The sequence below is a fragment of the Physeter macrocephalus genome, chromosome 13 (assembly GCF_002837175.3).
Source record: "Physeter macrocephalus isolate SW-GA chromosome 13, ASM283717v5, whole genome shotgun sequence".
Classification (NCBI taxonomy): domain Eukaryota; kingdom Metazoa; phylum Chordata; class Mammalia; order Artiodactyla; family Physeteridae; genus Physeter; species Physeter macrocephalus.
In genome coordinates this window covers 1159723-1174749 of record NC_041226.1, presented here as the reverse complement: position 1 = coordinate 1174749, position 15027 = coordinate 1159723, and the positions used below count along the sequence as shown (strand labels likewise).

Here is a 15027-nt window from a genome sequence, read left to right as displayed (position 1 = left end):
CAGTGGCTTCTCTTGTTGAGGAGCACGGGCTCTAGACGCAGGCTCAGTAGTTGTGGCACACGGGCTTAGTTGCTCTGTGGCATGTGGGATCTTCCCGGACCAGGGCTCGAACCTGTGCCCCCTGCATTGGCAGGCGGATTCTTAACCACTGCTCCGTCAGGGAAGCCCAGTTTTGCTTTGTTTTAAGGGGATGTCAATTCCCATCCCCCTCCCACCCCAGATTTTCAGAAGGAATCTTGGATATATTTGGCTTTTTATTCTTCTGTGTAAATTTTGTCAGTTTTTCAGATTGGATTGTGCCTGGGATTTTAGGGATTCTTTAGTGAAGAATGGACATCTCTGTTGTATTAACTCTTTCCATAAATGTGGTACTTACACTAGTTTAGGTCTAAAGTTTTCTTTAGTACCTTTTATATTTGTTGCTGTTATAAATAGTATCTTTTGTAAGCCTCATTTTTGAGATTGCTGCTGGCATAGAGAAGTGAAGTGGGCATTTGTATGTTGATATGATATTTACTACTTTTTCAAAATTCTTATTGATTCTAACAACTTGTCTTTAGAAGCTTTTTAGTCTTTTCAGTCTTCACAATTTGTATTTCTGATGCTTATCATATGATACGTTTCTTTTTCTTACAGTGCAGTGTTGAATACAAGTGGTAATAGAAATCTTTTCTGGTTTATCATTAGGAGTAACGTTTGCTAAAGGTTTTTGAGCTCTCCTTTATCAGAATCGCAACATGACTGAGTATTGAATATTATTAACTGTGTTTCTCCTTAATCCGTTGGTGTGATAAATTGGTTTCATAACGTTTCTAATCTTAAAATTGCCCCTGCATTTCTGGGATCAACCCAGCTTGAGCATGTGTCATGGCCGTTGTGAACGGCTGGATTTGTTTGGTATCAGGGTTACAGCCCTTACTAGATCATCGTCCAACTCATTCTGTTTTCCTCTCTCTGTGGATCAATTTGTGTAAGATTGGTTGTTTTTGTTTTGTTTTTTGCTAGTTCAGTAGATCTCATGTGTAAATTTACTAAGCCTGGTATTTTCTTTGGGGGAAAAATTTAAACTAAAAGTTTAAACAGTTAGTTCTGGGAGTATTCAGGTTTTCTTTTTTCTTTTTTTCCTTGATCCAAATACAAAGATACATTTTTCTAGTAATGCATTTATTAGAGTGGAATATATCTATTTCTTGTAATTTTTTTTGTTCCTAATATTATTTCAGAATACAGTTTTAATGTGAAAATGGTATATGCTCAATGGTGAAAATAATTCAAACAGTGCATGAAGTTAAAATTCTCCAATAATCCATCATTTATCACTTTCTTGGCATCTGTTTATTCACACGTAGACCTATATAATACCTTTATATTATGATAATTTTATGTCATTAATTGGTGTTAGAAGTTATGTTTTTAATGTAAAAAATTAAGGGAATCGTTCAGTGAATGGTTCAATGAAGTTATTTGTCCTGTTTTCAGTAATGCTGCAGCAAATACTCTCATACACAAATCACCGAGTGACTCTCCTGTTAAGTAGACATTCTTAAATCAGTTCCATTTTCAGTTAACCCCTCAAATGGTGTCTTGGTCTAGGTAAGGCTGCCTTTCACAGCTGCTCTTCCATGAATCGGGTAGCCTTTAAAAGAGTGGATGTGTCCTAGAGAGATAGAACAAAGGTAATAAGCATAGTCATTAAAACTATAATAGAGATTATTTAATTTTTTAATAATTTTTTGTTTCATGCAAAATTTCTGATGGCTTATAAAAAGAACATTTAGAATGAAATAATCTTTCAGAACTTGCCAAAGACAATTAGAGTAGAAAGTCAAGCCTAGAGAAAAAGAGCAGTCTTGATATTCAGCTGTAATATCTGTACTGTACAAGTTTGACTTTTTAGAAGGGGCTGAAGATACAGTTCCTTAGGAGGATCTCATGCAAAAAGAGGAAGCACACCTGCTTCTCAGAGGAATGTTTCCTAATAATAAGTAAAAAGAAAAAGAAAAAATCTCTTGCAAAGCTTCATATAGTGAATGATATGGAATCCTCAATCCCATGACAACAGATAATGCTTGAACAGGTTTTATTTGGCTCTTTCTTACAACATTGTTTAACAACCTCAGTATACCACCAGGGTCTAGTTTTTGAGTTTCGTTTTTGAACAGTTCTAACTATTTTAAATGTCAGTTTTTCATGACTTTATTCTTTCTTAGAGACTTTAGAACGAAAAGAACATTTATTACCATGTAATTATCTTAGTATAAATCTAAAACACATTATGGATTTTTAGTGATCTGATTTCTCCCATATCTTGAAGCATTTTGCTATTTCATGATCTTAGGAAGTATTTCACCATTACTCATCAACTCCCATCCATAATAAAAAAGAGACTAAAAGAATGAGAAAATGGAAGAATGATAGAGTCACCTACAAGGATGGTATAGTAGTGAAATGAATCACCACAAATAGAATAAATGGCTACTCTTCATTGTTTTTCAGTTTTCTAATTGCATTTTCCAAAATATAGTACAGTCTTTCAAGAAGTCTTGAGATAACCATCTTTTACATTTTGTTGTTAATTGTTGTTTTTAACATTTCATTGGATACTATTTGAAATTCAGAATTTTTCATTTTCTGCCCATAGTAACAAAGAAAAGGAAATTGTCAGAATAAGATGTTTCAGTGATAAAACAAATCAGAAGGTGAATGTAAAGGGACAGCAGCACTCTGAGCTGTAATAATGTTGGTAAAATTGATAGTATAAGTGAAATCTGAGACTGAGTTTTAGGTGATCAGTTTGCTCAAACTCAATAATTTATGAGCAAACAGTATATTTCCAAGGACAAAATGAAAATATGGCATTCCCATCCAGTCAGTTATTCCATGGAAAACCTTCACCCAATATTTTGTGAGTTTAGAGTTTACTAAAGGATATTGACAGTATTTCTGTATCTTTTTTTGATGTTCATGCAACAGCATTTACTTAATATGGTTTGTAATTGTATTGATGGTGAAAGCAGTATTTACAAAAGGGGTTGGAAGGACATGAATGATGTAATGAAAAATATTGGTTGAATTGATCATTTTTATTGGTATTTATAAAGCTAAATGAATATGTTACTGCATTTATGGAACCAGGAATATGGCTGTCCTTCAACAAAATTATGAGCTGTCCAGGTTTTAAAAAGTGTAAAGCATTTTGATGATACGTGAGCAAGCAGAACCAGCTTTGGCAGTAAGTCAGAGCCCCCTAGAGTTAGGTTTGCGAGTACAGTTGTCCTCCTCATTCGTGGGTCCATATTTACAAATTCACTTCCTTGCTAAAACTCCTTTGCAACCCCCAAATCAGCGCTTGTGGGACTTTCCATGATTATCCGTGGACGTGTGTGTGCGCAGAGTGACGAAAAGTATGATCCGCCGGCTTGCTTGTTCCCAGCAGGGGTCAGGCCGGGCAGAGGCGCTCTGCCTTCTTGTTTTCACCCTCACACCATAAACTTCTCACCGTCTCCAGTGCTTCATTTTTCGCATTTTTGTGTGAAACGGGGTTTTCCAAAATTCTGTCACAAAATCCTGAAGTTCTTGCCGTGCAGCGACTGATGGGGTGTTTTTGTTGTTCCCGTGGCCTCCAGGCATTGTGCCCAGTGCAGGGGTGGGGTGAGCCTCAGGGAGAAAATGTGCGTGTCAGGGGAGCTTTGCTGCACAGGCTGCTAGCCACGAGTCAGCAGTGTGTGTGAAATAAGGTGTCTGTACACAGGAACACACATAAACAAGGTGGTTATTGACCTCTCCACCTGCGTGCGGTGAAAGCTGCAGTGACCAGAGTATTAGCTAATTCAGTGTTTGCGGGGACTTTGTAGGACACAGACACCACAGGTAATAAATAGTAAGAGTCCAGTATTCACAACGTGAACATGTCCTAGTTAGTTACATTCAAAGAATGTTGCCTGTTTTCAGTATAAACATGTTCAAGGCCAGAAAAATAGGAATAAAATTTGGGTTTGCTATTTTAAAATTCTTAATAAAATTATCTAGTGAAGTTTTTTTCACTTTCCCTTTAGTCTTATGTAAAGTTTTCACAAAATTACTTTTTAAAAAAATAATAAATTTATTTATTTATTTATGTTTGGCTGTGTTGGGTCTTCATTGCAGTGCACGGGCTTCTCATTGCAGTGGCTTCTCTTGTTGCGGAGCACGGCTCTAGGCGCACGGGCTTCAGTAGTTGCAGCACGCGGGTTCAGTAGTTGTGGTGCGCAGGCTCAGTACTTGTGGTGCATGGGCTTAGCTGCTCCGCAGCATGTGGGATCTTCCCAGACCAGGGATCGAACCTGTGTCCCCTGCATTGGCAGGTGGATTCTCAACCACTGCGCCACCAGGGAAGTCCCCACAAAATTACTTTTAAATATTTTTTACAAATTTAAAGGTTCATTTGATCCAGAATATGACAATTTTTCTTTGTATTCCATGGGTTAATAAAAGCAAAAGGCATAAAACACCATTCACTGGAAGCAGTTCCTTAGGTGCTTGTGTATTCTCATCTGGAGGTGGTATTCTGATGGTCCAGCTTACCCTGGAATACTAGAAAAAGATCTCCCATTACTTTCTTTTTTGAGTCATTGACAAATGGCTGAAATAACAGTTTGGGGTGGTGTTCTCTGATGGAGGTTCTAGAGTTGGTGTATTTGTAGGATGAGGCCTGTCTGTTTTGGAAACCAGGAGAGCAAGTTGTAGACCAGACCTGTAGACCTTTCATGTTCCTGGTTCCTGGTTCGCTACCTATTAACAGAACAGCAGAAACCGTGGATTGCGCCAAACAAAACCTTTTCAGGTCGAATACATAGCTTGAAGGCTCTGCTTCTTTATTTTTAACAAATTACTTATGAGAGATGCCATTATTAAAAACTGACCCCGGAATGTATACTTATCTCTTGTGGCCTGTAGTGTATTTTCTGCAAGTGTTTTGCTTGCTTCTCACTTTTTTCCATTGGGTTGAGCTTGAAAGTCAGTGAATGGTATGTTATTTATGTTTTTGCACCAAACATAGTGCTTGACACCTAAGTATAATGAGTTGCACTGAATAGTGATCTAGTGAATTTGTGGATGAAGAAATCGATGCAGAGATTGAATTATGTTCCACACTACTAACTAATGGCAGAAATCGGACGTGGATTCTTCCTGGCATGTGAGAGAGGAGCAGAGCTGCCTGGCGTCCTCCGTGTGACCTCTTCCTCCTCAAACGGCGGAGCCCTTTACTCTGAAGTTGTTTTGGGACCTGCCCTGTACATGGTGGTCGTATCCAAGCCTGGCTCCTTCCAGTCTGTCTGCTCACCGTCCGCGAGGCTTCCCCTTGGGTCCTCACATGTGCTGTGATTTTCCCGAGCGTCCTCCTGCCTCGGCGCCCTCCTCCGGCTTCTTTGAGGCCCATCCTTGCCTTCCTGGTTTCTAATAAAATGTCAAGGAGCATCTGTGAAGCTCTCCCCATGTGTTCTTAAATATGCTGATTAGGCCAGTCTGTTCTCATCATTCTTCAGTTTTTCTAAAATCATTCAATCTTACTTTAATCTAACAGTTCTCATCTTGACTACAGAAAAATGTTAACATTATTTTTGTTTGAAAAACACATGATCTGGAAAGCACTGAATGGCTAGTGTTTTACAGAAATAAACATTAATTCCTGTTTGCCTGAGAATTTAGATTAAGTTAGAATGTTTGAACTGATCAGTTAATTTTAAGATGAGCTCAGTTAGCTTGATCATTGATTAATAGTGGGGAAGCTTTGTTAAAGGAAAACCTGTAAACCTGTCTGTCTGCATGGCTGTGGGATCCTTGCTGTGATGTCCGTCTTACTCTCTGGCCATCTGTCTTGTGAATGTCCTTTGCTCTTAGCTGGACAAAGACGACATGGTGTACATGGAAGCGTATGACAGACTGCTGGAGTCCTGGCTGACGCTGGTCCAAGACGACAAGCATTTCCATAAAGGCTTTTTCACCCAACACGCAGTTCAAGTGTTCAATTCCTATATCCAGTGCCACCTAGCAGCTCCCGATGGCACAAGGAATTTGGTAAGTTTTAAGCCAGATTGTAATTAAAAATCTGTTTCATCGTATAATAAATACTAGAACATGGGTGAGCTCCTTCAGAGGACTTGCTGAGAGCATCCGATGGAGAGCAAAGGTCTAAACAGGTTCGTGTTTTTTGGGATGTGGCCTGTAGTTACCTTCATCTCCTTAGTTTTCAGTGACCCGCCTGTGTCCTGCTAGCTGTCAGGTGATACCCAAAGGACTGTGGATATTAACGGTGTCAGATCTTTTCAGTGACAGAAGTTGAAGTCTCTGGTGTGGGAGGTGGGTGGTAGGTGTGCACTGGCTGTGTTTACGTGCGGTAGTGGTGGGGGGGCATACCCCCACTCTTGCTCTTCGAGTTTCCCCCGTTTTGGTACCTGCATGGGCGGCCGGCATGGCTCTGCTCGGCCTCCCTCTTCGCGTGTGGTGTTGCGGTTACGTGACAGCTCGGTCTTTATTTCTTTCATCGATAACAGACTGCCAACGGAGTGGCCTCTCGTGAGGAAGAAGAGATAAGTGAACTTCAGGAGGATGATCGAGACCAGTTTTCAGATCAACTAGCCAGTGTAGGAATGCTAGGACGCATTGCTGCAGAGCACTGTATACCTCTCCTGACAAGGTACACACAGTCCAAAGACACCCCATGGACAGATACTGTCTATTCACAATCCCCCGGCGAGCACTTAAAGTGTTTAAAGACTTTAAACACCCCCTCCCCGTACCCCAGCACACGGAACAAATGGACAGAAACACACTCATGATTGCATTCCTTGGCTTGTACATTTGGAGCCCAGGCACTACAGCGTAGATGGCAGAGAGATTATGGAAAACATGGTATGAGAAATGATGGGACCCGTATCAGTAACAACTTGGAATAACCGGTTTTCAAATGCCTGTTGTAATAAACCTTGATTGTTTGTAAAGCGATGTTTTAATTCTATGTCATAAACAATAAATCACAATTCTTATAGTGCCATTGTGTATATAATAAATATTTTTGTATTTGTGTTTTGTGCTAACATCTTAATTTCTGCTGTCTAATAAGCGGCAATAAGTCGTTCTGGGTCTTTGCTCACTGAGCTTCATGAAGCCGTTGATATTTTCCTTCTTGTAGTTTATTAGAGGAAAGAGTAACGCGGCTCCACGGGCAGTTGCAGCGGCGGCAACAGCAGCTCCTCGCGCCACCTGCTTCGGGCTCTGTTGACAGCAAGGTGCTGGATGATCTGTATGAAGATATCCACTGGCTTATTTTAGTTACAGGTCGGTTGGTTGTTTCTTTGTAAAATGCAATTGCCAGCTGAGCAGTCTCAGTCTTAAGAGAAGCTTCATGAGTTAATAACAGTAGTTCATACGTAGGGTTGACCTTGAGGTCTGGGTGCAGCTGTTGTGTGTCACAGAGCCGTGGATGCTTTTCTTTACAGTGTTGACTGGCACGTGTTCAGTGCCTGTTCTGTACCACGTTTTACGTGGAATTCGTTGTAGCCCCTGCATTAGTACTATTATTAGGTATTATGGTTGTCCTTGTTGCTGTTATTATTACTATCATTATTATCACCCTGTCTTATACGCGAGGAATCTGAGACTTGGAGACCAGCCCTGGTCACGCTGGTGTTAATGTTTGGAGCCAGAGTTCAAATCCCAGCAGTCTGACTTTTCTTTAGGATCTTCTTCTGTAACCATGTTGTCAGTGTTTCTGTATTTTAAATAATCAGGAAAAAAAAAACAAAACCACCTTAATGTTTGGAAAGGCATTCCCAGATATTGATTTTTGATAAAGATAATAGTAGAATTCCTGTTAACTTTACAGAATATTGTACTGAAAATTATTAAAAGGTCACAGAGTAAAAAGCCTACATGTCAGTATGAATTATAAAATTGCTGAAGAAAACTTTTGTCCTTTGTCCTTTGTCCTTTCCTGTGTTTTTGACGGTTAATTATCTTAGAAACAGAAAGTTTCTTCTCATCAAACTTGAATTAACATATTAACATTTATAATTTAGTTTTACATCAATTTATATGGTGTATATAAATCAAATAAAACTGAAAACATTTATAGTGCAATTTGTTAAATGTAGATTGTTAAGTGTTCATTTTTAATTTTTTTTAAACTGAAGGCTACCTCTTAGCTGATGATACTCAGGGAGAGACTCCGCTAATACCTCCAGAAATAATGGAATATTCCATTAAGCATTCATCTGAAGTTGACATTAATACAACACTTCAAATTTTGGGATCTCCAGGAGAAAAGGCTTCTTCCATCCCAGGGTACAACAGAACAGATTCTGTGATTAGGTAATATGACCTCTATAGCTGTGCTCTTGTAATTTATTCTGTTTTATAAGTTCTGAGTTGATGGGTAGATGACTCGAGTGACAGGCGGGTTGTAAAGCTGACACGCGAAAGAAAAGAAAACTCGGAGAAGCCTTGAAACAAACAAGGATGGCAAGTACTCAGCACATTTAAGCAGTGCCACTCTGGTGGGAATTGACAGCTGTGTCCAGTACCGAGGAGGACACGTATAAGATTATTCTGGATGCAGTGAGGCCTTGAAGGGACATTTGGTCTAATTCCTGCAAACACATCCCTTGACCATCAGAAAGCAGTGCTAATGCGGGTTCAGGCACCTGAATGAAAGCACCAAGGATGGGAAATTCTTAGAAACCAGGTGAACATGAACACGTATTTATTGTTCAGGATGCTGGAATGACTTTCCAGTGGCTTTCCTGGCCTCTCAAAGTAGAAATATTTGTCCTGAGTGTGTGTGAACCTTGAGAGCCCTGTCGTAAGATGGCAGTGTGCCTCGAATGAAGGAATTCACTGTGATCTTCCCGAGAGGAGTGGCAAAACTTGCATTAATTCTTGATGGTGAAGTTAAGGAGGGACGAACGTGAACTAAATATCCTCCTAAAAGTGGATTTGGAAACAGCAACTTCGGTTTCAGCATCTTAAACCTTAAGTTGCAGACAGAGAGAATAATGACATAATACTGGTTTTTGTCTGTTGCAAAATCATGAACTCAAACAAGGTGCTGTCCCCTCATTCTTTTTATTTTAATGCAAAATAACATAGATACCATTTAAACCTGTGCAATAGAAAATATGTTGTGTTTTTTTTTTAAATTAAACTGTTAAGCAGGTATCAAGGAAATGTTTGGGAATTTATTTCCTTTATTGCATTCTCTGATTTGAAATAAAATGTCAATGTCAATGCTCTGTTGGAAAAGTTTCATTTCTTCCTTTTGGGATTGCTTTCGGCATTAGATGGAGTAATTGCTTTGGTGTGGTTCCTGGTGAATGTTAACTGCAGAGTCAGTTCATTTTCAGGGTGCTGTCCTGTTGCGTTCTATGCCACTGTTCTTGCCTGGGCAGTACCCTCAGGAGTGCTTTCCTTGTATTTTCAGTGCTTTTTCAATTTTTGCCAGTCTTGGGTATCAGTGAGGGAGCAAAACATTTTGGTGTCTGAGAGCAAAGCCTGTGAAGGGTTGAGGTGGGGACCGGAACAACAGGAGTCACCGTTGTTCTTCAGTCCAAAGAGCGAGTGTGACATTGAACGGCAGGAGGGAGACAGGCCTTGTTTACTAAGAAAGTGGTTCGCATTTCTTGAAGAAATCATCATTTGACAAGTAACTATTGAGTGCTTACTACGTACCAGGCACTGTTCTAGAGCAGACAGATCGCTCCCCCTTTCAAGCTCCTCGTGTGAGAGAGGGAAGAAGTAAGGGAATGGCGTGGTTGTTAGCAGACCATCAGTGCCGTGGGAAGGAGGCCAGCTGCCCGAGGGCCAGGTGTGCAGACCTCAGGGCCGTGTCGGTGTTACAGGGTGCCGTCAGTGTGAGCTTTACTTCACGTACTGGAGGGACCCCACTGTTCTAAAGACGCCTCCCATTAATTTATGTGAACGCGTTTTCTCAGTGCTCATATCTATTGAAATGAAAAACAGGAATCAAATTACACGTGGACTAATTCGGAAAAATCAAACCCTGCCACATTAATCTTATTAAGATACATCCATTTTATTTATTATTTATTTTAATTTTTTTAAATTGCAGTATAGCTGGCCTACAATATTGTGTAAGTTACTGGTGTAGAATATTTGGTGGCCAGAGGTATTGTAGTAGTTGAGGAGAAACATGAGAGGTTTTCAGTATGCCATTTTACAAGAATACATGCTAATTAAAAATTTTATTATTTTTTAATTGAAGTATACTTGATGTACAATATTATAAAGTAAAATGTGTACAATATAGTAATTCACAATTTTTAAAGTTTATACTCCATTTATAGTTATTATAAAATATGGGCTATATTCCCTGTGTTGTACGTAAAGTTTCATTTTTAATAAATATGTTTAATAATTTAAATTTGTGTGATATTTTGCTCAATTGTGTACTACTAAGTTCTGTAACGATAACTCAATCCAGAAGACATTTTTAACACAGTCTTATCATTGGAAATTTTTAAAAATTATATTTTAATATCTATACATACTTGTTTCAGAGAAGTATATGGTGTGATCGATAAAGCAAGTATAAGAAGTTTATTATTATTATATTAAGATAATAGTCTGTGGGGAAATGAAATAGAAATAAAAATTTAAGGAGAAAAAGAAACAGTGTAGAGCTTCCAACTGTGAAAGAAAAACTTGTTTCTCTTTCACATGGATGGTGATGGGTATCAGAATTCTAGGATAATTAAATCCCAGTGCATACATTTTCATGGTTACTGTGATTGCTTAATGCACGTTCTGTGAGGCTGCAGATTACATCGTTTAGGCTGTTTATACTTATGGGGAAAATTTGATACTTCAACTTAAAATGCATTATGAGATCGTTGGCTTAGTTTTGTTCACATACACTCTAAAATCATTTCTAAAACTTTGAGCACTGTTGGCATAGCGAGCGTATGTAGTGAAACAGGAAGACCGTAAACCCGCCTGTGTAAAGAAGGTGGTCAGAGAAGGGGGGTGTCGCCAGCTGGGAAGGAGGTAGCAGTGGGTCAGGGGATGAAACTGCCCGTGAGGTTTCACAGCAGGGAGATGGCTTCACTCACCCTGAGAGCAGCGATGAAGGCAGCGTTCCTGCCTTAGGGGCGATGTTCCTAGAATGGTGTCATGATGGCCTCTTCCGCTTAAGTCCTTTGCTTCTTTGCCTTTTAGCTAAAGTCACGTTAAATATAGATCCCTTGTGCCCCCCTTCCAAGCCCAGAGCGAAGCCTTTTTTTTTTTTTTTTTACTGGTCTGCATGTTGCGCTGTGTTAGCGCTGCTCAGGGTAGGAGTTCCGACGTGTAGAAAGGACAGTACACGCGCTTACGCAGGTCATTCTAGCAACACTTTATCTTAAAATACCGTTAAGAGTCCAGTTTGGTAGGAAATAAATAAGACTGTCAGATTTAGAGACAGGACTGAATATTCAGAACATTCTGGATAAGTCCCTGACCCGTCCCCACACCATAAAATGACCAGTGTCCGTGGGTTTTAAGTAGCTTTTAACTGTGTGCATTCCTCTGTTTAGAACCTGAAAAATCTCTTTAGACAGCAGTGCTGAGACTCGCACGTGTGATCACAGCCCAACAGAGGCCACGACTAGTCTAGCCATGACTCTCTTCCTTTTCTTTTCTCCTGCTTCCTGAAAGGTCAGCAGTAAAATGGGGCGTTTGTCTCCAACCCTCCTGAAGAAAATTCCAGAGAGTTGAGAAACAGAAAAGGGCTTTTTAGGAAAAAAATATGGTTAGACGGCCAATAAACTGATAAAGGAATAAATGACTTTCTTTTTGTACCTACAGGCTGTTGTCTGCTGTTCTCAGAGTTTCAGAAGTTGAGTCTCGGGCAATAAGGGCAGATCTCACGCACCTGCTAAGCCCTCAGATGGGCAAAGATATTGTTTGGTTTCTAAAACGCTGGGCAAAGACTTATCTCCTGGTGGATGAGAAACTGTACGATCAGGTCAGAATGTAAAACCGTTTGACTTCGTTTGGATTTATGAGGATGGGAATTATAGAAATGAGAACACTTTTCTCGGTGATTTTCTCATCAGAATGTGAGTAAGAGCCGAGCATCTTCCACACTGGAGAAAACTGCGTGGACAGCGTGCTGTTTTGTTAACTTTTCCTAGAGCGTATCATGTGATTTCTGCTTATTTTAACCTATATTAAGTTCAGAGTACTGTTTGGGAATGGATTAATTTATGTTCTTTGTATTTGGTGTGAATATGTGACTGTGTTTGTAATATGAGAATAATTAACGCTAATAGGAAAACCACACTGAAAACGTCCGTGGATTGACGATGTCCTCTTTTGGACTTTGGAAATGAGTACATTTAGAAAATTGGTGTGAAGTAAGCAGTACTTCAGATTTAGTGCTAATTTCCGTTTGATTTCTCTACGGGGTTTTTTGTCTTTGTCTTCTTTCCTTTTTCCGGCATATCTTTCTTTCTGACCTTAAAAAATTTGTTTTCTCTGCAGATAAGCGTGCCATTCAGTACAGCCTTTGGAGCAGACACAGAGGGCTCTCAGTGGATCGTTGGCTACCTCTTGCAGAAGGTCCTCAGCAACCTCTCGGTGTGCAGCAGTGAGCAGGACCTCGCAAATGACACGGTGCAGCTGCTCGTCACCTTGGTGGAGAGGAGGGAGAGGTGAGCCGACGTGCGTGACTTCAGTGGAGTCTTTTCAAGTGGTGAACGGTTACACGGTCCTAAGGTCTAGGGAGACCCTGTGTTTTTGGAGCGATGTGTTTTAAAAAATATATCATAGTCTTGTTACAAATGCAAACAGGGCTTTTCCATGTTACGACTGAAGATTGCATAGATGTTCAAGGATTTGGCATCAAAGAATCTTTATGAGTACCATATATCTTTAATTTAGTAATTTACAGTTTTAATATCGAATAGTCTTATTTGAATTTTCAGCGATCGCATTAGTATTATCCCATTTTAAAGATGAGAAAAACTGATAATTTAACAATAATCTAATTTTGCAAAGTAAAATTTTTAGTGCTTTCTATAACGAATTCTGGAGGTGTTTTCAGTTTTCTTACTACATAGGAAAATGATTGTTATTACTACTGTCATTGGCTACTATTTATTGAATTCTTGTAATTTATAGGTACTGTTGCAAACACTGCATATGTAGTATCTGATTTAATCATTTCATCGGTCTCAGCCATGAAATTAAGGGCTGTTATTACTGTTGTTATCTTTATTTTACAGATCAGGAAACTGATCATGAAGAGAGATTAAATAAACTTTACACTGACAAACGGTTAATTGGGTCCGAATACAAGGCTCCAAAGTCTGCACCAAGTTGCCTGTGTTGGACTGTGAACAGACGTTGAAGCCCGTAGCCCCGCACTTTGTTTACTTAGTGCGCGTGCAGTGTAAACAAGTCATGCGTTTTGTCTCTCCCTGCAGGGCAAACCTGGTGATCCAGTGTGAGAGCTGGTGGAACCTAGCCAAGCAGTTTGCGAGCCGAAGCCCACCTCTGAACTTCTTGTCCAGCCCCGTGCAGAGGACGCTGATGAAGGCGCTTGTCTTGGGGGGCTTCGCTCACATGGACGCAGAGACCAAGCAGCAGTACTGGACAGAGGTACCCATTCCCCTGCCTTTGATGGCTTCTCCGCGTCGCCCTGCCGGGGTTTCACCTATGTGTTGCCGCAGACGGTCTGTGGAAGCAGCTTTTCTGGTGTTTTCCCGCCTAACGGGTGGGTTGGCGCTTAGGGCTCGTCCAACCTGCTGACCTGCTTGCATGAGGACGTTGAACGCTATCGAGTGCCCGGCAGTTTAGACACCTTTTCCCCAACGCGAATGACAGCCTGAGCTGGTGTGATGCTTCTCCATGAAGAACCTGTGACGTGTTCCTCTGTCTTGGACAAGGACATGCAAATTAACCACTGTGTTGGCTTGCTAGGGCTGCTGTGACAAAACACCACAAACTTAGTGGATTAAACAACGGAAATTTACTGTCTCACGGTTCTGGAGGCCAGAAATCCGAGATCAAGGTGTGGGCGGGGCTGGTTCCTTCTGAGGCTGTGACGGAGGGCCTGGGGTTCCCGGCCTTTCCCGGAGCTCCTGGTGCTTTGCTGGCAGTCTGCGGCGTTCCTCGGCTTGTGGGTGCATCACCCTGATTCCCCTGCATCTCCGCGTGCCCATGTCTGTTCCAAATTTCCCCTTGTAGGAACACCAGTCATACTGGGTTAGGGCCTGCCCGAAGGACCTCGTCTTAATAACTTATTACGTCTGAAACAGCCCTATTTCCAAATAAGGTCATGTTCTGAGGTACCAGGGGTTCGGACTTCAACACATCAATTTTGGCGGGATGTAATTCAACCCATAGCAACCACCCTGGACACATCGTCTTATATAATAAGGTTTAAATTGGGAACCAAGAGTTACCAGTGCATGTAGGTTGCCAGCCTGTAATCCCTGTGACTGGATGCCCTTAGTGTTGAGAAAGGGCACAGTAACAGAAGTAGGCAGTAGTCTGTGGCTTCAGAGCCAGAATGAAAATCAGCCTGACCATGTGTTTCCAGTTTAAATAATTTATTTTCATACGTGCAGCTTTAAATAGAATTAAGAGATCCTCTTCATGAATATGCCTGTTTACTCTTATACCCAGGGGAGTTGGAAGGGGAAAAACAGACTGGAGCTTTGTGTTGGTCTTCACCCAGTAGGACAGAGGTTGGAGACTGCAGCCCACAGACCAAATCTGGCCTGCTGCTTTTATAAATAAAGTTTTAAAAAAATATTTATTTATATATTCGGCTGCGACGGGTCTTCGTTGCGGCAAGCGAACTTCTAGTTGCGGCACGTGGGATCTAGTTTCCTGACCAGGGATCGCACCTGGGCCCCCTGCATTGGGAACGTGGAGTCTTAAGCCACTGGACCACCAGGGAAATCCCTATAAATAAAGTTTTTTTTTTTTTTTTTTTTTTTTTTTTGTGTGGTACGCGGGCCTCCCTCTGCTGTGGCCTCTCCCGTT

General features: G+C 40.7%; 1 protein-coding gene across 1 annotated transcript in view; it reads left to right on the top strand.

Annotated features, from left to right (window-relative positions):
* The window catches only part of XPO4 (exportin 4), a 90321-nt gene that overhangs the window by 63843 nt on the left and 11451 nt on the right, over window positions 1-15027 (top strand). The window contains exons 9-15 of the mRNA XM_055089613.1: window positions 5881-6057; window positions 6534-6676; window positions 7172-7317; window positions 8172-8349; window positions 11839-11998; window positions 12517-12686; window positions 13461-13635. Of these exons, the coding sequence (XP_054945588.1) occupies window positions 5881-6057; window positions 6534-6676; window positions 7172-7317; window positions 8172-8349; window positions 11839-11998; window positions 12517-12686; window positions 13461-13635 (1149 nt within the window). The remainder of the gene's footprint in view (window positions 1-5880; window positions 6058-6533; window positions 6677-7171; window positions 7318-8171; window positions 8350-11838; window positions 11999-12516; window positions 12687-13460; window positions 13636-15027) is intronic.